At 38.6% G+C, this 23,311-nt stretch overlaps 1 protein-coding gene and 1 non-coding gene across 2 annotated transcripts; both read left to right on the plus strand.

Annotated features, from left to right (window-relative positions):
* Nucleotides 1-5,341: 5,341 nt before the first annotated feature.
* LOC130966903 (uncharacterized mitochondrial protein AtMg00810-like) lies at nt 5,342-6,376 on the plus strand. Its single transcript, XM_057891723.1, has one exon. The coding sequence runs from the start codon at nt 5,342-5,344 to the stop codon at nt 6,374-6,376; it is 1,035 nt and encodes a 344-aa protein (XP_057747706.1).
* An 11,544-nt stretch (nt 6,377-17,920) lies between these two features.
* LOC130972540 (small nucleolar RNA R71) lies at nt 17,921-18,028 on the plus strand. The gene has a single exon (XR_009083702.1). It is a non-coding gene; the product is annotated as a small nucleolar RNA R71 (small nucleolar RNA).
* Nucleotides 18,029-23,311: the final 5,283 nt, after the last annotated feature.

Below are 23,311 nucleotides of genomic sequence, written 5' to 3' on the forward strand. Positions count from 1 at the left end.
ATAAAAACTAAACAAAACATTAATTTCTAACATAAACAGTAGCATCTGAAAAATATAAAAGTAAAATATTAAACACAAGAAAATTCAGAAATACACTAAAAAAACTGAGCGTTACACTAATATCCTGTAACTATACACCCAAAAAACTATCCCGTACTGATGGTTCCCTAAACTGATAATTCATAACATGTCTGTGATATTGGCTGGAATTTGCTTGCAGCACTGATGCAGCATCAAAAAGGTTTAACTAGAAATAATAAACTCACATATTAGCAAAACTATTAACAAGAAAATTAAACTCAATCACCACCTATTTAAAGAACATCACTTTTACCTCGCTTAGAGCTTTCGTTTTCTTCTTTTTTGAGGCATTTACAATCTGTTTGTCCAACTTTGAACCTAGCCTATTTTTTGAACATCCTATTGTTCGAACCCTTGGAGGACTTTGAAGCTCGTTAACGGATTCCAAGTTTGCATCTTCATGAGATAACGAACATGTCCCCTTCCTTTTGGCTTTCAGTTCTTCCATCTCAACCATGATGTTATCGTAGACACGGTGCAGAATGGTAGTCAACTCCTCGGATTCTGATGCAAATTTACATATATTTTGCGAACGAAACACCAATTCGTCAAACCTCTTGCTTCTTGGCTCCAACAGTGGCTCGTTGTGGCTGCTCTTGATGTGTGTGTGTCACCGCTTTACCTTCTTGCTCCATCATTCCAATATATATCTCGGTGACACTTGGGTTACTCGTTCAAAGATTAACACACTTAGGGCGTGACGGCACAATATCCCTTTTAACTCGAATAATAAGCACTGGCATTTCACTTGGGCTGTTACTGAGTCGTAAGTAACCGCAAACTTGTTGAATATTGGGCTGGAAACTTCTTCACTAACTTCGTATACTGAATAGGCTTGAGCAGAGTTTGTTAATCTTGTGCTGCAATTCACCTTTCCTCTAAATTGTGCTTGGACTTTTTTAAACTTTTGGTGAGTGTACACATATTGAAACAGAGCTTCAATGGAGGATTTTATTTCACACGGTATGACGGTGTGAAAATCTGCAGCATCGGATTCTCTCTCTCTCTCTCTCTCTCTCTGCTCCCTGCTTCCGAGGCAATTATCGTATTGTTTGACAAATTGGATAAGTGATCCATTCCAGGTAATGAACTTGTTAAAAAATGACTGCATGCTCTCGCTCCTTTGTGTCCTTCTCATCCCGGCCCAGAAGTGATGATCCAGATAAATTGGCAGCCATATATGACAGTATTCGTAAAGATCTGCAAAATACACCCAAATCAGACTATATTACACCCAAAAACATGCAATTTACACCTCTGCTGTAGATTTTAAACATCATTACCTGAAAGCCACTTGTTGTCCACAAGACCATACTTCAGTAGAAAAGCGTTCCAATTCCTATCAAATGATTCTTTGGTATGAGAGTTCCAAACAAATTGGAACCGTTTAATTTGCTTGGAATCTTCTTCGTGATGTGCCAGATACACCAACGGTGAATTGTTGTAGGAATACAAGCCTCTATAGCCCTTTTTATTGACGCACATTAATCGGTGAGAATCCCTTTCAGAGCATTTCCTCCCATGCAATGAAGCCAACATTGAAATAACCATTTGAATGATTCAATATCTTCATTTTTCATCAAAGCGCATCCAAAAAGTGTTAACTGACTGTGGTGATTCACCCCGACAAAAGAACTACAAACCAAATTATACTTGAAACAAATTACGAGAAAACAGAATTAAAATCATTACATACACCCAAATAATGATTTTTTACACCCAAAAAATCCAATATACACCTTTGTAGCAGATTCATAAAATAACACACAAAACAGAATTAAAATAATTAAATACACCCAAAAATATCTAATATACACCGCTTTTGTAGCAGATTCATAAAGCAACACACAAAACAGAATTAAAATCATTAAATACACCCAAATAATGATTTTATACACCCAAAAATATCCAATATACGCCTCCGCAACAGATTCATAAAACAACATTAATTTAGCATCATGAACAAGAACATCATATTACCTGTTTGTATTGTAGGTGGTGTCGAATGAAATAACATCTCCGAAATACTCAAAGGCAGCTCTGCTCCTTGCGTCAACCCAAAAAACCAGCTTAATCGACTAATCGTCCTCAAGTTCGAGCTCAAAAAAGAAATTCTGTCGAAATATTCTTTTGCATCTTCTTGTTCCGAAATATTCCGCACTTCTCTCGTGATGTAATTCCTCACATATTTTTCAATAAAATTTAACTTAAGGTGACCCCCGGCTGCCGCAACAAATGATTGGTAAGTTTTGCCTGGTCTGATACCGGCTTCCTCGTTATTCTCTATTGTACGATAGATGGACATGCTTAGTTCCCTGTGCTATTTAAGCATCTCTGCTTGAGTTGGACAGCAAGGATGTGAATGATGCAACACGACCATCGAAATGATCCAAGCACCAACATCCTTCATTGTGTGTATATAAATTCTTGCAGGACAATTTAAACCAGTTGTGGGATTTGTCTTCTCGGTTGGAAATATTTTAGATTTTTGTTTTTCCTCTCTGCTACATGTAATCAATTGATTCTTAATTTTGTTTCCCTTCTTATTTGTGCTCTGAACTCTTGTAGAAAAACCTGCAGCCTTCACATAGTTCTTGTAAAATTTTGCAGTATCTTCAAGGGTGTTAAAAGTCATTCCAACCTTAGGAACAAACTGGTCATCAACAACATAGAGGGGCTGCAAAATACACCCAAAAATACACCATGTTAAAAACAAGGATATACTATAGAGTTTCTGCACGTCGTAAAAAAATAACAATTCAACTAAAATACACCCAAATATTCCTGATCTACACCCGAACGATAATAACTCAACTAAAATAATAAGAAAATCCATAAACTGTAAATACACCTAAACTTCCCTAAAATACACCCAAATAGTTCTGACCTACACCCGAACGTCTGGTATAAAATGCACAAAATTAATCAAAACTAGTACATTAGATTCAATACACAATCAATGTTCACGCATTATTTAGCTAGACAATCATAAACGACTAACTGCATCAAATTTTGATTTAATAATTAACTGAAACTAAATCACAGCTCAGGAATTTCATTCGATTCAAATTCAAAATCTACTTCGTCTGGGTTCACCTGACAATCTGAAATTGAATCATCCATTATCTTCAAAACAATTTCAAAGCTTGATTTCAGAAACCATGAAAATCGAGAAAAACGAAGCAAGAAAACAGATAGAGAAACGCACGTAAATGACGAAGGAGAAACCAGTGAGAAACGCACGTAAACAACGAATGAAAAGGCAAAGAGAAACACATGAATGAGATCGAACAAAGAAGGCATGAAATTCGAAAAAGGAAACCAAATCCTTTGAAAAAAGGAAGTTATATATTCGCGCATTAATTGATTTAAAAGTCTGTTAAGGAGGCGCGTGAAATACACATGCCAAAAGAGGCACGTTTGAGGGTAAAGAACTTCTAACACTTGTAAGTGTTAATTGCTTGTATGCTGAGATTATTCCAAATGCACGTGTAAAACTATTTATACTGACCGTACATCAAAATTAAATTCTTAAAATAAATAAAAAAATTTATTATAAAAGACCCATAGAAATAGTTAATTATTAAAAAGGACTATTAATATGAAAATTATTTTAAAAAATTAATTTTTATAATATTTAGAGAAAAGAGCTAATTTAAAAAAAATAAATATATCTTTAAGTAATTTATTTATTTATTTTATAAATATATTTTTTTTATTCTCTATTATATTTGAATTTGTATTTACACACCTTCATCTATAATAATAATTTGTATATCTGACAGCGTGAAGTGTTCTTGATTGATGATACTTGATATTATTGCCATTTCATATTGTACGTTTGCCCATAAAGAATGATAATTTTGATTGTCATTTCATATTATACACTTGCACTTTTTAATGAGTCTTTTGATTGCATTTTTTGTCAAACTATCAAACAACCTACTTTATCTTTTTATAATAATTCCTTTCTTGCTTGTTCTTCTTTTGATCTTATCCATTCTAATGTTTGGGGTCCCGCTCCTACTACTTCTATGGGAGGAGCTCGATACTTTGTCGTTTTCATTGATGATTATTCACGCTTTACTTAGGTTTATTTGATGATTAATCGCCATGAATTTATATTAACTTTGCCACTATGATTAAAACTCAGTTTTCCAAGGTCATTAAGGTTTTTCGCCGCAATATTGCTATGGAATACCGTGATTCCAAACTTTTAACCTTTCTTGCAGAGCAGGGTACTTTGTCTGAGTTTTCTTGTCCTGGTACGTCTCAACAAAATGGCCGAGCTGAACGCAAACACCGTCACAATCTTGACTCTGTTCGTGCAATGCTTCTTTCCTCTTCATGTCCTGAGCGTACTTGAGGTGAAGCTGTTCTTACTGTTGTTCATGTTATCAACAGACTTCCTTCTTTTGTTCTTGGTAATGTTACTCCCTTTGAGCGTCATTATCATACCTCTCCATATTACAGTTCTCTTCGAGTTTTTGGTTGTGTCTGTTTTGTTCTTCTTCAGCCTCATGAACACAATAAACTTGAACCTCGGGCTCGCATGTGTTGTTTTTTTTTGTTATGGCACTGAACATAGGGGTTATCGTTGTTGGGATTCTCTCTCTAAACGTATTCGTATATTTCGTCATATTGTATTTTGGGAGCATCACATGTTCTCTCGATTTTCCTCCTTTGAGTCCATTCTTCCTACTCAGTCACCTTTCTTTACTAAGCCCAATGCTGACCTTTTTTCTAGTGATGATTCTACAAGTTCTATCTCAGGTCACTCTCTACAGCTTCCTGCTCTTTCGCCTTCTCCATCTCCCGATGATTCCATACCGGACGACAATCTAAATCCTACCGTCATGCCTCCTCCTTTCACTCGTTTTTCTAGGGTAAGAAATTCACCTCTTCATCTTCTTGATTATCATTGATTTTCTACTATTCTTCATCAACATGAACCTAATTTATTTGAGAAGCCTCCACAAATCCAAATTGGCAACAAGCAATGCAGGAAGAAATACAGGCACTTGAAAAGCACACACTTGGTATTTGGTTGATCCTCCTTCTAATCAGGAAGTTGTGGGTAGTAGATGGGTATACAAGATCAAGACTCGCTCTGTACCGTTATAAGGCACGCTTAGTTGCTCAAGGTTGTGCACAAGAGTTTGGTATTGACTATAAAGAGACTTTTATTCTTGTTGCTCGTCTCACATCTGTTCAAGCTCTTCTTGCCATTGCTGCGGTAAAAAAATGGTCTCTTAGTTAGATGGACATGAAGAATGCATTTCTTAATGGAGATTTGAAAAAGAAGGTCTATATGAAACCACCTCCGGGTTATCCTTGTCCTTCTAGCAAAGTATGTCTCCTTCGCAAGACACTTTATGGTCTTAAGCCAGCTCCTCGTGAATGGTTTGATAAGTTCAGCACCACTATTTGCAATCTCGGTTTCACTTACAGCCCTCATGAGAATGCACTTTTTATTCGTAAAAGTGAATGTGGAGTTGTTCTTCTACTTTTGTATATTGATGACATGATCATTACTGGAGATGATGTTGATGGTATCTCTGATCTTAAAGCCTCCCTTCACTGTACCTTTGAGATGAAATATCTTGGTTCTCTCAGCTATTTTCTTGGTCTCGAGGTCATATCCACAGATGATGGCATCTATCTCTCTCAGGCTAAGTATGCTTTAGATCTTCTTGGTTGCGCTGGGATTACTGATAGTCGCACTAAGTCTACTCTCTTTGAGCCTAATGTTCGATTTACCCCTATGGATGGTACTGTTTTGGATAATCCTACTCTTTATCGACAGTTAGTTGGAGGTCTCGTCTACTTAACTATCACCCGACCAGACATTGCCTATCCAGTTCATGTACTTAGCCAGTTCTTATCACCTCCTCGTACTACTCACTATGCGATAGTTCTTCGCATTCTTCGCTACATCAAAGGCACCCTATTTCATGGCCTTTATTTTTCTACACATTCATCTTTATCCATTCAAGCATACTCCGATGCTGATTGGGCTGATGATCCCAGTTATCGTCGCTCAACTACTGGTTTCTATTTGTTTCTTGGTGACGCTCTCATCTCTTGGCGTGCTAAGAAGCAAACGTTCACTGCTCGATCAAGCACAGAAACTGTGTACCGTGATTTCGTTGACACCACTACTGAGGTTGTCTCGATTTGTTCACGTCTCAAATATTTGGGTGCTCCTCAGTCATCCTCTACTAAAGTTTTTTGTGACAACCGCAGTTGTAATACCCTACCACATAGAGCTTTACGCTTAAGCCATAAAACATAGGTGGTGTGGTTTTACGACCTCTAAAACTAAAATATAAATACGTACAAAAGTCGAAAGAATGTAGTATACTAGGAGCCTTGAATAATGGGTAAAGCCCTAGTTCTCCATAAACCTTTAAGAGGTACAAAATAACACAAGTATATATATGAGGAGAGTCTATACATATATAGCAAAAGAACCAAAAGTAAAACTCCAAAATGAATCCACTTTGCTGTAGAAGCTCCAGACGCCTATCGAGGTGCCTCTCGACCTGCATCTGAAAAACAACAACATAGTATAGGATGAGAACTGGAGGTTCTCAGCATGGTAAAGGTGCCACGCACATAAGATATAAGTTCCTGAGAATGCCAGAAGCAATCCTAGAATGCCGACACTCAGATTATAAAACTTAAAGGACTAAAACAACAACTATAAAAGGGGTGGTTTTCTAAGGATTCCTAAACTTAACCAAATATTATCTAAAACCCTCAATTCTCTGCCTTTCCTCCAATCTTCCTACTCTGGTTAAACCACAAACAAATAAGCAGAAAAGTCAAGCACATATAGAAAGCATATATAACAAGTAGGCAGTTAGCCATTAACATGAATAAACAATTAAGCAAGTCAAGACAATGCACAAACAAGCAAATCAAACATATACATATGATGCATGCCTGTCCTACAGCTGATGATATCATCTGTCGGTTATATAGCCAACCTGACACGTCCTGGTAGCTAACCATGGACTGAAACACCCATGCAGAACAAGTGAGTTTGAGCTACAACCCCCTTACTACTACCCACTTAACCTAGAGCCAGTGGAATAACCACCACTACGGCTACTACTCACGCAGGTGTTTAAAAGCTCAACCTGGAACAAGTGGAATAACCACTACTGCTGCTACTAACCAGGCGTTACAATCACTGACCTAGAGTAAGCGGGACAAACCACCATCCTTACTACTACCCAGGTATCTCAAAAACATATTCATTCAATCTAAATCAATCATCATTATTATTATTAAATTTTAAACATCGACCTGGAGCAAGTGGGATGAACCACCATCCGTGCTACTGCCCAGGTATCTCAAGCATACTTTCAATCATTCTTAATCAATTATCAATTATTATCACATCTCAGACATAGACCCGGAGCAAGTGGGATGAACCACCATCCTTGCTACTACCCAGGTATCACATTCATTCATTGTCATTTTCGTTATCATTTGAATTATTTCATATTCATTCAAAAATCCATAATTAAACTCGGTGTTCATAATTCTTCTCCTTCATCTCATACCCAGAGCAAGTGGACAATGCCACTGCCTACTATACAGTCACATATATCTCATTTAATTACAAATCATCCTTACTCCATCACCCTCATCAAATTAAGTAGCCCCTTCTTCAACTCCAAGTTACTTCTCCTTCCTAACTTCATCTCATTACTAAGCATATCACTAAGGTCTAGGAGCTGAAAGAGTAAAAATAGACGTTTAGAGATTCGAATTTAGGTTTTAAAATATAAGTTTAAGTTTGCTGAAAACAGGGGTCACGCGTACGCGTGGGCGACGCGTATGCCTGGGCGACGCGTACGAGTGGGAGTACATTACTGAAAGGTCACACGCACGCGTGGGCGTAAAATCTTCTATGCTCGTGTACGCAAGCACCCTGCTCGTGTACGCGAGAAACCCAACCCGGATAGGTTGGTCGCGTCACGTACAGTTGTCGCGTACGCAAGTTATGCAGAACAGCAAAAATGCTTAATGCTGCAGAATTTTCAACTTTGCACTCCAAACTTCCGACGCATATAACTTTTTCATTTTAAAACATTTTTCATCCGTTCTTCAAACGGCGTAAACTTCACGGATCCAATTTTCATATGAAATAAGTTTGAAAGAATTTGGGGATTCAGAAGCAGAGTTATGGCTCACCGAATTTTGGCCAAAATCAGTTTTTTCACAAAGTTCCTCAAACCTGTATTTCCACCAAATTTATAACTCACTAACCACATTTACAAGCCATACCCTGAAATAAAACGCATCCTATCACAACCAACACAGCCCCACATCCTTTCATAATCAATCTCACCTCAATATAAACTACTTCATACCAAGATTCTCAATTATACCAACACATTTATCAATATATTAACATTCATATATCCATAACCCTCGTTCTCATTTGTCATCATTAAAATTATCATTCATCAATCATTTTTATCAACCACAACCGTATTCACATCATGAATCATTAATCTCATCAAACATCCACTACATTCATATCATTAACCTACATAACAATATTTTACATTCAACCAACACAACAGAACTCATAATCAATCTTCAACATTCACATACATATATCAATTCTCAAATTCATTGCACACATATACATATTAGTCCTCTAATCACCTCCATAACCAAACAGTCAATCCAAACTTATCCTATGGTCATCTAGCCTAAGTTTTTACAAGATATTATATATTATATACGAGAAACCAGAACCATACCTTAGCCAATTTTCACGTATAGCCCAAAGACACTCAAGGTCTCCGATCCTCAAAATTCCATAGCTCTAAGGTCACTCCGAACAAAATTCAGCCACAAAGATACTGACCGAAAGCATGGGTTTGGATTTTCACACTAGAAAATAGAATTTGTCCGTTGTAAGTATAGTCCAAACCCAACAGTCAATCATCAATCAAATGTTTACAATTTCTAATTAACCGAGAGTACTTAAACCTCGGGTCGTCTTTCCTAGGAGTTGCAATGAAATGTACAATTATTGGCTATGAGAGGGCGTGAGGAATTGGGAAAGCAAGAGAGGCAAGGAATGTAAATAAGCATGCAAGAAATTAAAGGAAAAGCAACTAAAGTGATAAAAGGGCAATAAATAGCAAAAAGGGCTCTTGGTGAGAATCAGGCAATTAGGGCTTGCTATCAAAGTTGTGGATCACAAACATGGTAATTGTGTGTGGATTAATCACAATTAGTCAACCCTACATCGAGAATAAGTCAAAAGGGCATAATTAACCTCAATCCATAAGTCCTAGCCAACTCACTAATTAACTTAGTGAAAGACTAGCGTTAGTGGAAACCAAGTTAATTAACAACCCTCACACAATGTGGAATGGACATCCACCACTCAAGTTCACCCAAACAACACAATTTCCCAACCAAGAGTGAGAAAAATTATGTAAAAACCCAACCAAGCATTTTATCAAACACTTGGTGGGTATGAAAAGAAAGCATAGTAAATGACAGGAAATAGTAAATACTACAACTACCAAGCAAGGAAAATAAAGATAGCAACTCAATAAAGCAATAAAAGAGGCATGAAACATAAAATTGCATTAAATGTAAATTAAAGTAATAAGAGTGCAAATACATAAAAATGGCGAGAATAGAGAAAATGACAAGATAAAGTAATGAAATTAAGACAAGAAAACAAGGAAAGGTAAAATAAATTAGATTAAAACAAGAATTAAAAAGGAGAGTTACAAAGAAAATAAACTAAAAACCCTCATTTCTAGAGAGAAGGGGGAGCTTTTCTCTCTAGAAAATAACCTACATAATGCTAAACTAACCCTAATTCCTCCCCCCTTCACATGGAGTGAGGCCCGCTTAGATATAGGAAGAATCAGCTTCAGAAAGTCAAAAAATTGGGATCTGGAGGCCTAGAAAACTCCCCCAGCGATTTCTATTAAGTATGTCACAGTATAGAGATTCCTTGAGGTGTCAGAGGAAAAGAAATAGAAAGAAGAAGGAGAAGGAGAATTCGAACTTTAATTAACTAAGGTTCGAATTGTGCATTGAGAAGGAGTGGTACTCCATAAATAGAAGGATGTGGGAAGGAGGGAAGTAATTTTTTCAAAAATTAATTAAAATATTTTGAAAAACATTTTTGAAAAACACCAATTGATTTTCGAAAACAAAAGTGGAAAAGAAGTAAAGTGATTTTTGAAAAAGATTTTGAAATTAGAAGTTAAAAAGATTTGATTGAAAACTTATTTTGAAAAAGATGTGATTAGGAAGATATGATTGGTTTTAAAAAATGTGATTGAGAAGATATGATTTGAAAAACATTTTAAAAAGATTTGATTTGAAAACTATTTTGAAAAGATTTGATTTTAAAAATTAATGACTTGCCTAACAAGAAAAGATATGATTCAAACATTAAACCTTTCTCAACAGAAAAGGCAACAAATTTGAGATGTTCAATCAAATCATTAATTGTTAGTAAGTACTTTGAAGAAGGAAAGAAATTGATTTTGAAAACATTTGATTGAAAAGATATGATTTGAAAAAGATTTGATTTGAAAAACTTTGAAAACTGAAAAAATTGATTTTGAAAACAAAATCTTCCCCCTAGCACCATCCTGGCGTTAAACGCCCAGATGGTATCCATTCTGGCGTTTAACGCCCAAAATGCACCCTTTTTGGGCGTTAAACGCCCAACCAGGTACCCTGGCTGGCGTTAAACGCCAGTCTGCTTCTTCACTGGGCATTTTCGAATGCCCAGCTTTTTCTGTATAATTCCTCTGCAGTATGTTCTGAATCTTCAATTCTCTGTATTATTGACTTGAAAAGACACAAATTAAAAATATTTTTGGATTTTTAATAATCAAAATGCAACAAGAATCAAATAACAATGCATGCAAGACACCAAACTTAGCAGTTTGTATACTACTGACACTACATGAGACACATAAACACTCAAGTCAAGAGAATTCAAAGATCAGAGTAAGAAATCATCAAGAATTACTTGAAGATCCTTAAGACACAAGAATGAATGCATGCAATTGACACCAAACTTAAGATGAGACACTAGACTCAAGCAAGAAATATTTTTGGTTTTTATGATTTTCTAATTTTTTTTTTCGAAAATTAAGTGAAAACATCAAAATTCTTAATGAGAATTCCAGGAATCAGTGCAATGCTAGTCTAAGACTCCGGTCCAGGAATTAGACATGGCCTCACAGCCAGCCAAACTTTCAAAGAAAGCTTCGGTCCAAAACACTAGACATGGCCAAAGGCCAGCCAAGCCTTAGCAGATCACTGCTCCAAAAGCAAGATCAACAAGCTCTTGTGATGATAAGTTGAAACCTCGGTCCAATGAAATTAGACATGGCTTTACAGCCAGCCAGATTCAGCAAATCATCATGAAACTCTAGAATTCATCTCAAGAATTTCGAAAAAAATAAATGCCTAATCTAAGCAACAAGATGAACCGTCAGTTGTCCATACACAAGAACAATCCCGGCAAACGGCGCCAAAACTTGGTGCACGAAATTGTGATCAATACTTTTCAAAACACAAACAAATCCCTAGTAATGGCTCCAAAGACTTGGTGCTCAATACATGGCATAAACACAACTTCGCACAACTAACCAGCAAGTGCACTTGGTCGTCCAAGTAATAAACCTTACGCGTAAGGTCGATCCCACGGAGATTGGTGGTATGAAGCAAGCTATGGTCACCTTGTAAATCTTAGTCAGGCAGACTCAAATGGGTATGGTGATGAACGAAATAACATAAAAGATAAAGATAGGGATACTTATGTATATCATTGGTGTAAGAGCTTCAGACAAGCGTATGAAGATGCCTTCCCTTCTGTCTCTCTGCTTTCCTACTGTCTTCATCCAATCCTTCTTACTCCTTTCCATGGCAAGCTCGTGTAGGGTTTCACCGTTGTCAATGGCTACCTCCCATCCTCTCAGTGAAAATACGTCCCTGATGCTCTGTCACAGCATAGGCTAATCATCTGTCGTTCTCGGTCCGGCCGGAATAGAATCCAGTGATTCTTTTGCGTCTGTCACTAACGCCCCGCCTTTCGAGTTTGAAGCACGTCACAGTCATTCAATCATTGAATCCTACTCAGAATACCACAGACAGGTTAGACCTTCCGGATTCTCTTGAATGCCGCCATCAGTTCTTGCCTATACCACGAAGACTCTGATCTCACGGAATGGCTGGCTCGTTTGTCAGGCGAGCACTCGTTGTCAGGCGATCAACCATGCATCATGCAATCAGAAATCCAAGAGATATTCACCAAGCCTCGAATGCTTGTAGAACAAGAATGGTTGTCAGCACCTTGTTCATAGGTGAGAATGATGATGTGTCAATCATCACCTTCATCAAGTTGAATAACAAGTGATATCTGGACAAGAACAGCGGAATTGAATAGAGAACAATAGTAATTGCATTAATACTCGAGGTACAGCAGAGCTCCACACCTTAATCTATGGTGTGTAGAAACTCCACCGTTGAAAATACATAAGAACAAGGTCTAGGCATGGCCGGATGGCCAGCCTCCCAAAGTGAGTTCAATCATCAAAACATGATCAAAAGACTCTCTTATCTATTACAATAGTAAAAGGTCCTACTTATAGAAAACTAGTAGCTAAGGTGTACAAAGATGAGTAAATGACATAAAAATCCACTTCCGGGCCCACTTGGTGTGTGCTTGGGCTGAGCAATGAAGCATTTTGTGTAGAGACTTCTCTTGGAGTTAAACGCCAGCTTTTATGCCAGTTTGGGCGTTTAACTCCAATTAGGTGCCAGTTCCGGCGTTTAACGCTGGAATTTCTGTAGGTGACTTTGAACGCCGGTTTGGGCCATCAATCTTGAGCAAAGTATGGACTATTATATATTGCTGGAAAGCCCAGGATGTCTACTTTCCAACGCCGTTGAGAGCGCGCCAATTGGGCTTCTGTAGCTCCAGAAAATCCACTTCGAGTGCAGGGAGGTCAGAATCCAACAGCATCTGCAGTCCTTTTCAGTCTCTGAATCAGATTTTTGCTCAGGTCCCTCAATTTCAGCCAGAAAATACCTGAAATCACGAAAAACACACAAACTCATAGTAAAGTCCAGAAAAGTGAATTTTAACTAAAAACTAATAAAAATATATTAAGAACTCAATTAAAACTACTAAAACATACTAAAAACAATGCCAAAAAGCGTACAAATTATCCGCTCATCACAACACAAACTTAAATTGTTGCTTGTCCCCAAGCAACTAAAGATCAAATAAGATAAAAAGAAGAGAATATGCAATGAACTCCAAAACATCTATGAAGATCAGTATTAATTAGATGAGCGGGGCTTTTAGCTTTTTGCCTCTGAATAGTTTTGGCATCTCACTTTATCCTTTGGAACTCAGAATGATTGGCTTCTTTAGGAACTCAGAATCCAGATAGTGTTATTGATTCTCCTAGTTAAGTATGATCTTGAACACAGCTACTTTATTGAGTCTTGGCTGTGGCCCAAAGCACTCTGTCTTCCAGTATTACCACCGGATACATACATGCCACAGACACATAATTGGGTGAACCCTTTTCAGATTGTGACTCAGCTTTGCTAAAGTCCCCAATTAGAGGTGTCCAGGGTTCTTAAGCACACTCTTATTGCCTTGGATCACAACTTTATTTCTTTCTTTCTCTTTCTCTTTTCTTTTTTCTCCTTTTTTTTTCGTTTGCTTTTTGCTTCTCTTTTTTTTTTTGTGTTCACTGCTTTTTCTTGCTTCAAGAATCATTTTTATGATTTTTCAGATCCTCAGTAACATGTCTCCTTTTTCGTCATTCTTTCAAGAGCCAACATTCATGAACCACAAATTCAAAAGACATATGCACTGTTCAAGCATACATTCAGAGAACAAAAGTGTTGCCACCACATCAAAATAATTAAACTGTTATAAAATTCAAAATTCATGCAATTCTTTTTCTTTTCAATTAAGCACGTTTTTATTTAAGAAAGGTGATGGATTCATAGGACATTCATAACTTTAAGGCATAGACACTAAGACACTAATGATCATAAGACACAAACATGGATAAACATAAGCACTAAAATTCGAAAAACAGAAGAATAAAGAACAAGGAAATCAAGGAACGGGTCCACCTTTAGTGATGGCGGCTCTTCCTTCCTCTTGAAGGTCCTATGGAGTGCTTGAGCTCCTCAATGTCTCTTCCTTGCCTTTGTTGCTCCTCTCTCATGATTCTTTGATCTTCTCTTATTTCATGGAGGAGAATGGAGTGTTCTTGGTGCTCCACCCTTAGTTGTCCCATGTTGGAACTCAATTCTCCTAGGGAGGTGTTTAGTTGCTCCCAATAGTTTTGTGGAGGAAGTGCATCCCTTGAGGCATCTCAGGGATCTCATGATGAGAGGGTCTCTTGTGTGCTCCATCCTTTTCTTGGTAATGGGCTTATCCTCATCAATGGTGATGTCTCCCTCTATGTCAACTCCAACTGAATAACAGAGGTGACAAATGAGGTGAGGAAAGGCTAACCTTGCCAAGGTAGGACTTATCTGCCACCTTTGTAGAGTTCTTGGGCTATAACCTCATGAACTTCCACTTCTTCTCCAATCATGATGCTATGGATCATGATGGCCCGGTCTAAAGTAACTTCGGACCGGTTGCTAGTGAGAATGATTGAGCGTTGGATAAACTCCAACCATCCTCTAGCCACGGGTTTGAGGTCATGCCTTCTCAATTGAACCGGCTTGCCTCTTGAATCTCTCTTCCATTGTGCGCCCTCTTCACATATGATTGTGAGGACTTGGTCCAACCTTTGATCAAGTTGACCCTTCTTGTGTAAGGATGTTCATCTCCTTGCATCATAGGCAAGTTGAACGCCACCCTCACACTTTCCGACTAAAATCCAAGTATTTCCCCCGAACCATAGTAAGATAATTCTTTGGATCCGGGTTCATACTTTGATCATGGCTCTTGGTGATCCATGCATTGGCATAGAACTCTTGAACCATCAAGATTCCAACTTGTTGAATGGGGTTGGTAAGTACTTCCCAACCTCTTCTTTGGATCTCATGGCGGATCTCCGGATATTCACCCTTTTTGAGTAAAAAGGGGACCTCGGGGATCACCTTCTTCAAGGCCACAACTTCATAGAAGTGGTCTTGATGCACCCTTGAGATGAACCTATCCATCTCCCATGACTCGGAGGTGGAAGCTTTTGCCTTCCCTTTCCTCTTTCTAGAGGTTTCTCCGGCCTTGGATGCCATAATGGTTATGGAAAAATGAAAAAGCAACGCTTTTACCACACCAAACTTAAAATGTTTGCTCGTCCTCGAGCAAAAGAATAAAGAAGAGAGTAGAAGAAGAAGAAATGAGGAAGAGGGAGATGGTGGTGTATTCGGCCAAAGAGGGGGAGAAGTGGTGTTTTGGTTGTGTGAAAATGAAGGAGTGAAGAAGGGTATTTATAGGAGAGAGGGGAGATGGTGTTCGGCCATTATGGGTGGGTTTGGGAGGGTAAGTGTTTTGAATTTGAAGGGTGAGGTTGGTGGGGTTTTATGAAGGATGGATGTGAGTGGTGAAGAGAAAGATGGGATTTGATAGGTGAAGGGTTTTTGGGGAAGAGGTGTTGAGGTGATTGGTGAATGGGGGAAGAAGAAAGAGAGTGGTGGTGGGTCCTGTGGGTCCACAGATCCTGTGTCAAGAAAAAGTCATCCCTGCACCAAATGGCATCAAAATTCACGTTTTGAGCCATTGCTGGCGTTAAACGCCGGCTGTGCCCATTCCTGCGTTTAACGCCAGGTTCTTGCCCTTTTCTGGCGTTTAACGCCAGTCTGGTGCCCCTTTCTGGCGTTAAACGCCCAGAATGGTGCCAGACTGGGCGTTAAACGCCCAACTGCTAGGCTTACTGGCGTTTGAACGCCAGCAGCATCTTCCTCCAGGGTGTGCTATTTTTCTTCCTGTTTTTTCATTCTGTTTTTGCTTTTTCAATTAATTTTGTGACTTCTTATGATCATCAACCTACAAAATAAAATAAAATAACAAAAGAGAAATATATAAAATATAATCATTGGGTTGCCTCCCAACAAGCGCTTCTTTAATGTCAGTAGCTTGACAGAGGGCTCTTATGGAGCCTCACAGATACTCAGAGCAATGTTGGAACCTCCCAACACCAAACTTAGAGTTTGAATGTGGGGGTTCAACACCAAACTTAGAGTTTGGTTGTGGCCTCCCAACACCAAACTTAGAGTTTGACTGTGGGGGCTCTTTTTGTCTCTGAATTGAGAGAAGCTCTTCATGCTTCATCTCTATGGTGACAGAGGGATATCCTTGAGCCTTAAACACATAGGATTCTTCATTCACTTGAATGATCAATTCACCTCCATCAACATCAATCACAGCTTTTGCTGTGGCTAGGAAGGGTCTGCCAAGGATGATGGTTTCATCCATGCACTTCCCAGTCTCTAGGACTATGAAATCAGTAGGGATGTAATGGTCTTCAATCTTAACCAGAACATTCTCTACAAGTCCATAAGCTTGTTTTCTTGAGTTGTCTGCCATCTCTAGTGAGATTTTTGCAGCTTGTACCTTAAAGATCCTTAGCTTCTCCATTACTGAGAGAGGCATGAGGTTTACACTTGACCCTAAGTCACACAGAGCCTTCTTGAAGGTCATGGTGCCTATGGTACAAGGTATGGAAAACTTCCCAGGATCTTGTCTCTTTTGAGGTAATTTCTGCCTAGACAAGTCATCCAGCTCTTTGGTGAGCAAAGGAGGTTCATTCTCCCAAATCTCATTTCCAAATTACTTGTCATTTAGCTTCATGATTGCTCCAAGGTATTTAGCAACTTGCTCTTCAGTGACATACTCATCCTCTTCAGAGGAAGAATACTCATCAGAGCTCATGAAAGGCAGAAGTAAGTCCAATGGAATCTCTATGGTCTCATTTTGAGTCCCAGATTCCCATGGTTCCTCATTGGGGAACTCATTGGAGGCTAGTGCACACCCATTGAGGTCTTCCTCAGTGGCGTTCACTTCCTCTCTATCCTCTCCAAATTCGGCCATATTGATGGCTTTGCACTCTCCTTTTGGATTTTCTTCTGTGTTGCTTGGGAGAGTACTTGGAGGGAGTTCAGTAACTTTCTTGCTCAGCTGTCCCACTTGTCCTTCCAAATTTCTAATGGAGGACCTTGTTTCATTCATGAAACTTTGAGTGGTTTAATTAGATCAGAGACCATGGTTGCTAAGAGGGGTTCTGCTTAGGATTCTCTGTCTGTTGCTGAGAAGATGATGGAAAAGGTTTGCCATTGTTAACCTGTTTCTTCCACCATTATTATTGAAACCTTGTTGAGGTCTCTCTTGATTCTTCCATGAGAGATTTTGGTGATTTCTCCATGAAGAATTATAGGTGTTACCATAGGGTTCTCCTAGGTAATTCACCTCTTCCATTGAAGGGTTCTCAGGATCATAAGCTTCTTCCTCAGATGAAGCCTCCTTAGTACTGCTTGGTGCATTTTGCATTCCAGCAGACTTTGAGAAATCAAATTGACTTGTTGAGTCAATATTTGTTCTGAGCCAATATGGCATTCAGAGCATCAATCTCAAGAACTCCTTTCTTCTGACTTGTCCCATTGTTCACAGGATTCCTTTCAGAAGTGTACATGAATTGGTTATTTGCAACCATTTCAATGAGCTCTTGAGCTTCTGTAGGCGTCTTCTTCAGATGAAGAGATCCTCCAGCAGAGCTATCCAAAGACATCTTGGACAGTTCAGAGAGACCATCATAGAAAATACCTATGATGCTCCATTCAGAAGCATGTCAGAAGGACATTTTCTGATTAATTGTTTGTATCTTTCCCAAGCTTCATAGAGGGATTCTCCATCCTTCTGTCTGAAGGTTTGGACTTCCACTCTAAGCTTACTCCATCTTTGGGTGGAAAGAACTTTGCCAAGAAGGCATTGACTAGCTTTTCCCAAGAGTCCAGGCTTTCTTTAGGTTGAGAGTCCAACCATATTCTAGCTCTGTCTCTTACAGCAAAAGGGAATAGCATCAGTCTATAGACCTCAGGGTCAACCCCATTAGTCTTGACTGTGTCACAGATTTGCAAGAATTCAGCTAAGAACTGATGAGATCTTCCATTGGAAGTCCATGGAACTTGCAATTCTGTTGCATTAGAGAAACTAATTGAGGCTTAAGCTCAAAGTTGTTTGCTCCAATGGCAGGGATAGAGATGCTTCTCCCATAAAAATCAGGAGTAGGTGCAGTAAAGTCACCCAGCACCTTCCTTGCATTGTTTGCATTATTGTTGTTTTCGGCTGCCATGTCTTCTTCTTCTTTGAAGAATTCGGTCAGGTCCTCTAAAGAGAGTTGTGCTTTGGCTTCTCTTAGCTTTCTCTTCAAGGTCCTTTCGGGTTCAGGGTCAGCTTCAACAAGAATGCCTTTGTCTCTGCTCCTGCTCATATGAAAGAGAAGAGAACAAGAAAATGTGGAATCCTCTATGTCACAGTATAGAGATTCCTTGAGGTGTCAGAGGAAAAGAGAAATAGAAAGAAGAAGGAGAAGGAGAATTCGAACTTTAATTAACTAAGGTTCGAATTGTGCATTGAGAAGGAGTGGTACTCCATAAATAGAAGGATGTGGGAAGGAGGGAAGTAATTTTTTCGAAATTAATTAAAATATTTTGAAAAACATTTTTGAAAAACACCAATTGATTTTCGAAAACAAAAGTGGGAAAGAAGTAAAGTGATTTTTGAAAAAGATTTTGAAATTAGAAGTTAAAAAGATTTGATTGAAAACTTATTTTAAAAAAGATGTGATTAGGAAGATATGATTGGTTTTAAAAAATGTGATTGAGAAGATATGATTTGAAAAACATTTTAAAAAGATTTGATTTGAAAACTATTTTGAAAAGATTTGATTTTAAAAATTAATGACTTGCCTAACAAGAAAAGATATGATTCAAACATTAAACCTTTCTCAACAGAAAAGGCAACAAATTTGAGATGTTCAATCAAATCATTAATTGTTAGTAAGTATCTTTGAAGAAGGAAAGAAATTGATTTTGAAAACATTTGATTGAAAAGATATGATTTGAAAAAGATTTGATTTTGAAAAACTTTGAAAACTTGAAAAAATTGATTTTGAAAACAAAATCTTCCCCCTAGCACCATCCTGGCGTTAAACGCCCAGAATGGTATCCATTCTGGCGTTTAACGCCCAAAATGCACCCTTTTTGGGCGTTAAACGCCCAACCAGGTACCCTGGCTGGCGTTTAAACGCCAGTCTGCCTTCTTCACTGGGCATTTTCGAATGCCCAGCTTTTTCTGTATAATTCCTCTGCAGTATGTTCTGAATCTTCAATTCTCTGTATTATTGACTTGAAAAGACACAAATTAAAAATATTTTTGGATTTTTAATAATCAAAATGCAACAAGAATCAATAACAATGCATGCAAGACACCAAACTTAGCAGTTTGTATACTATTGACACTACATGAGACACATAAACACTCAAGTCAAGAGAATTCAAAGATCAGAGTAAGAAATCATCAAGAATTACTTGAAGATCCTTAAGACACAAGAATGAATGCATGCAATTGACACCAAACTTAAGATGAGACACTAGACTCAAGCAAGAAATATTTTTGGTTTTTATGATTTTCTAATTTTTTTTTTTCGAAAATTAAGTGAAAACATCAAAATTCTTATGAGAATTCCAGGAATCAGTGCAATGCTAGTCTAAGACTCCGGTCCAGGAATTAGACATGGCCTCACAGCCAGCCAAACTTTCAAAGAAAGCTTCGGTCCAAAACACTAGACATGGCCAAAGGCCAGCCAAGCCTTAGCAGATCACTGCTCCAAAAGCAAGATCAACAAGCTCTTGTGATGATAAGTTGAAACCTCGGTCCAATGAAATTAGACATGGCTTTACAGCCAGCCAGATTTCAGCAAATCATCATGAAACTCTAGAATTCATCTTCAAGAATTTCGAAAAAAATAAATGCCTAATCTAAGCAACAAGATGAACCGTCAGTTGTCCATACACAAGAACAATCCCCGGCAACGGCGCCAAAAACTTGGTGCACGAAATTGTGATCAATACTTTTCAAAACACAAACAATCCCTAGTAATGGCTCCAAAGACTTGGTGCTCAATACCATGGCATAAACACAACTTCGCACAACTAACCAGCAAGTGCACTGGGTCGTCCAAGTAATAAACCTTACGCGAGTAAGGGTCGATCCCACGGAGATTGGTGGTATAAAGCAAGCTATGGTCACCTTGTAAATCTTAGTCAGGCAGACTCAAATGGGTATGGTGATGAACGAAAATAACATAAAAGATAAAGATAGGGATACTTATGTATATCATTGGTGTAAGAGCTTCAGACAAGCGTATGAAGATGCCTTCCCTTCTGTCTCTCTGCTTTCCTACTGTCTTCATCCAATCCTTCTTACTCCTTTCCATGGCAAGCTCGTGTAGGGTTTCACCGTTGTCAATGACTACCTCCCATCCTCTCAGTGAAAATACGTCCCTGATGCTCTGTCATAGCATAGGCTAATCATCTGTCGGTTCTCGGTCCGGCCGGAATAGAATCCAGTGATTCTTTTGCGTCTGTCACTAACGCCCCGCCTTTCGGAGTTTGAAGCACGTCACAGTCATTCAATCATTGAATCCTACTCAGAATACCACAGACAAGGTTAGACCTTCCGGATTCTCTTGAATGCCGCCATCAGTTCTTGCCTATACCACGAAGACTCTGATCTCACGGAATGGCTGGCTCGTTTGTCAGGCGAGCACTCGGTTGTCAGGCGATCAACCATGCATCATGCAATCAGAAATCCAAGAGATATTCACCAAGCCTCGAATGCTTGTAGAACAAGAATGGTTGTCAGTCACCTTGTTCATAGGTGAGAATGATGATGAGTGTCAATCATCACCTTCATCAAGTTGAATAACAAGTGATATCTTGGACAAAGAACAAGCGGAATTGAATAGAAGAACAATAGTAATTGCATTAATACTCGAGGTACAGCAGAGCTCCACACCTTAATCTATGGTGTGTAGAAACTCCACCGTTGAAAATACATAAGAACAAGGTCTAGGCATGGCCGGATGGCCAGCCTCCCAAAGTGAGTTCAATCATCAAAACATGATCAAAAGACTCTCTATATCTATTACAATAGTAAAAGGTCCTACTTATAGAAAACTAGTAGCCTAAGGTGTACAAAGATGAGTAAATGACATAAAAATCCACTTCCGGGCCCACTTGGTGTGTGCTTGGGCTGAACAATGAAGCATTTTCGTGTAGAGACTTCTCTTGGAGTTAAACGCCAGCTTTTATGCCAGTTTGGGCGTTTAACTCCCAATTAGGTGCCAGTTCCGGCGTTTAACGCTGGAATTTCTGTAGGTGACTTTGAATGCCATTTTGGGCCATCAAATATTGGGCAAAGTATGGACTATCATATATTGCTGGAAAGCCCAGGATGTCTACTTTCCAACGCCGTTGAGAGCGCGCCAATTGGGCTTCTGTAGCTCCAGAAAATCCACTTCGAGTGCAGGGAGGTCAGAATCCAACAGCATCTGCAGTCCTTTTCAGTCTCTGAATCAGATTTTTGCTCAGGTCCCTCAATTTCAGCCAGAAAATACCTGAAATCACAGAAAAACACACAAACTCATAGTAAAGTCCAGAAAAGTGAATTTTAACTAAAAACTAATAAAAATATATTAAGAACTCAACTAAAACTACTAAAAACATACTAAAAACAATGCCAAAAAGCGTACAAATTATCCGCTCATCAGTTATCTTGTAAATCTTAGTCAGGATATCAGAAATTATCAGGATTGATTGTGAAAAGCAAAAGAACATGAAATAAGTACTTGTTTTGCAGTAATGGGGAACAGGTTGAGGTTTTGTAGATGCTCCATCTTCTGAATCTCTGCTTTCCTACTGTCTCCTTCTTCAAGCACGCAAGGCTCCTTCCATGGCAAGCTGTATGTAGGGTTTCACCGTTGTCAATGGCTACCTCCCATCCTCTCAGTGGAAATGTTCAACGCACCCTGTCACGGCACGGCTATCCATCTGTCGGCTCTCGATCAGGCCGGTATAGAATCCAGTGATTCTTTTGCGTCTGTCACTAACGCCCCGCCTTCAGGAGTTTGAAGCTCGTCACAGTCATTCAATCATTGAATCCTACTCAGAATACCACAGACAGGGTTTAGACCTTCCGGATTCTCTTGAATGCCGCCATCAGTTCTAGCTTATACCACAAAGATTCCGGTTAAAGAATCCAAGAGATATCTACTTAATCTAAGGTAGAACGGAGGTGGTTGTCAGGCACACGTTCATAGTTGAGAATGATGATGAGTGTCACGGATCATCACATTCATCCGGTTTAAGAACAAGTAATATCTTAGAATGGAAGCAAGCATGATTGAATAAGAAATAGTAGTAATTGCATTAATCCATCAAGACACAGCAGAGCTCCTCACCCCCAACCATGGGGTTTAGAGACTCATGCCATGGAATGTACACAAAGAAACGTGTAAAGTGTCATGAGGTACAGATACAATGTCAAAAGATCCTATATGTAGTGAACTAGTAACCTAAGGTTTACAGAAATGAGTAAATGGCAGAAAAATCTACTTCCGGGCCCACTTGGTGTGTGCTTGGGCTGAGCATTGAAGCTTTCATGTGTAGAGACCTTTTCTGGAGTTAAACGCCAGCTTTCATGCCAGTTTGGGCGTTTAACTCCAATTTTTATGCCAGTTCCAGCGTTAAACGCTGGGATTTCTGAGGCTGATTTGCAACGCCGGTTTGGGCCATCAAATCTCGGGCAAAGTATGGACTATTATACATTGCAGTCCTTTTCAGCCTCTAAATCAGATTTTTGCTCAGATCCCTCAATTTCAGCCAGAAAATACCTGAAATCACAGAAAAACACACAAACCCATAGTAAAGTCCAGAAAAGTGAATTTTAACTAAAAACTAATAAAAATATACTAAAAACTAACTAAATCATACTAAAAACATACTAAAAACAATGCCAAAAAGCGTATAAATTATCCGCTCATCACAACACCAAACTTAAATTGTTGCTTGTCCCCAAGCAACTGAAAATCAAAATAGAATAAAAAGAAGAGAATATGCTATAGACTCCAAAATATCAAAAAAACATAGTTCCAATTAGATGAGCGGGACC

The sequence above is a fragment of the Arachis stenosperma genome, chromosome 3 (genome assembly GCF_014773155.1).
Source record: "Arachis stenosperma cultivar V10309 chromosome 3, arast.V10309.gnm1.PFL2, whole genome shotgun sequence".
NCBI lineage: Eukaryota > Viridiplantae > Streptophyta > Magnoliopsida > Fabales > Fabaceae > Arachis > Arachis stenosperma.

Excerpts from the sequence above, each read along its gene's own strand:
- LOC130966903 (XM_057891723.1), top strand. The coding sequence starts at position 5,342 with ATGGACATGAAGAATGCATTTCTTAATGGAGATTTGAAAAAGAAGGTC.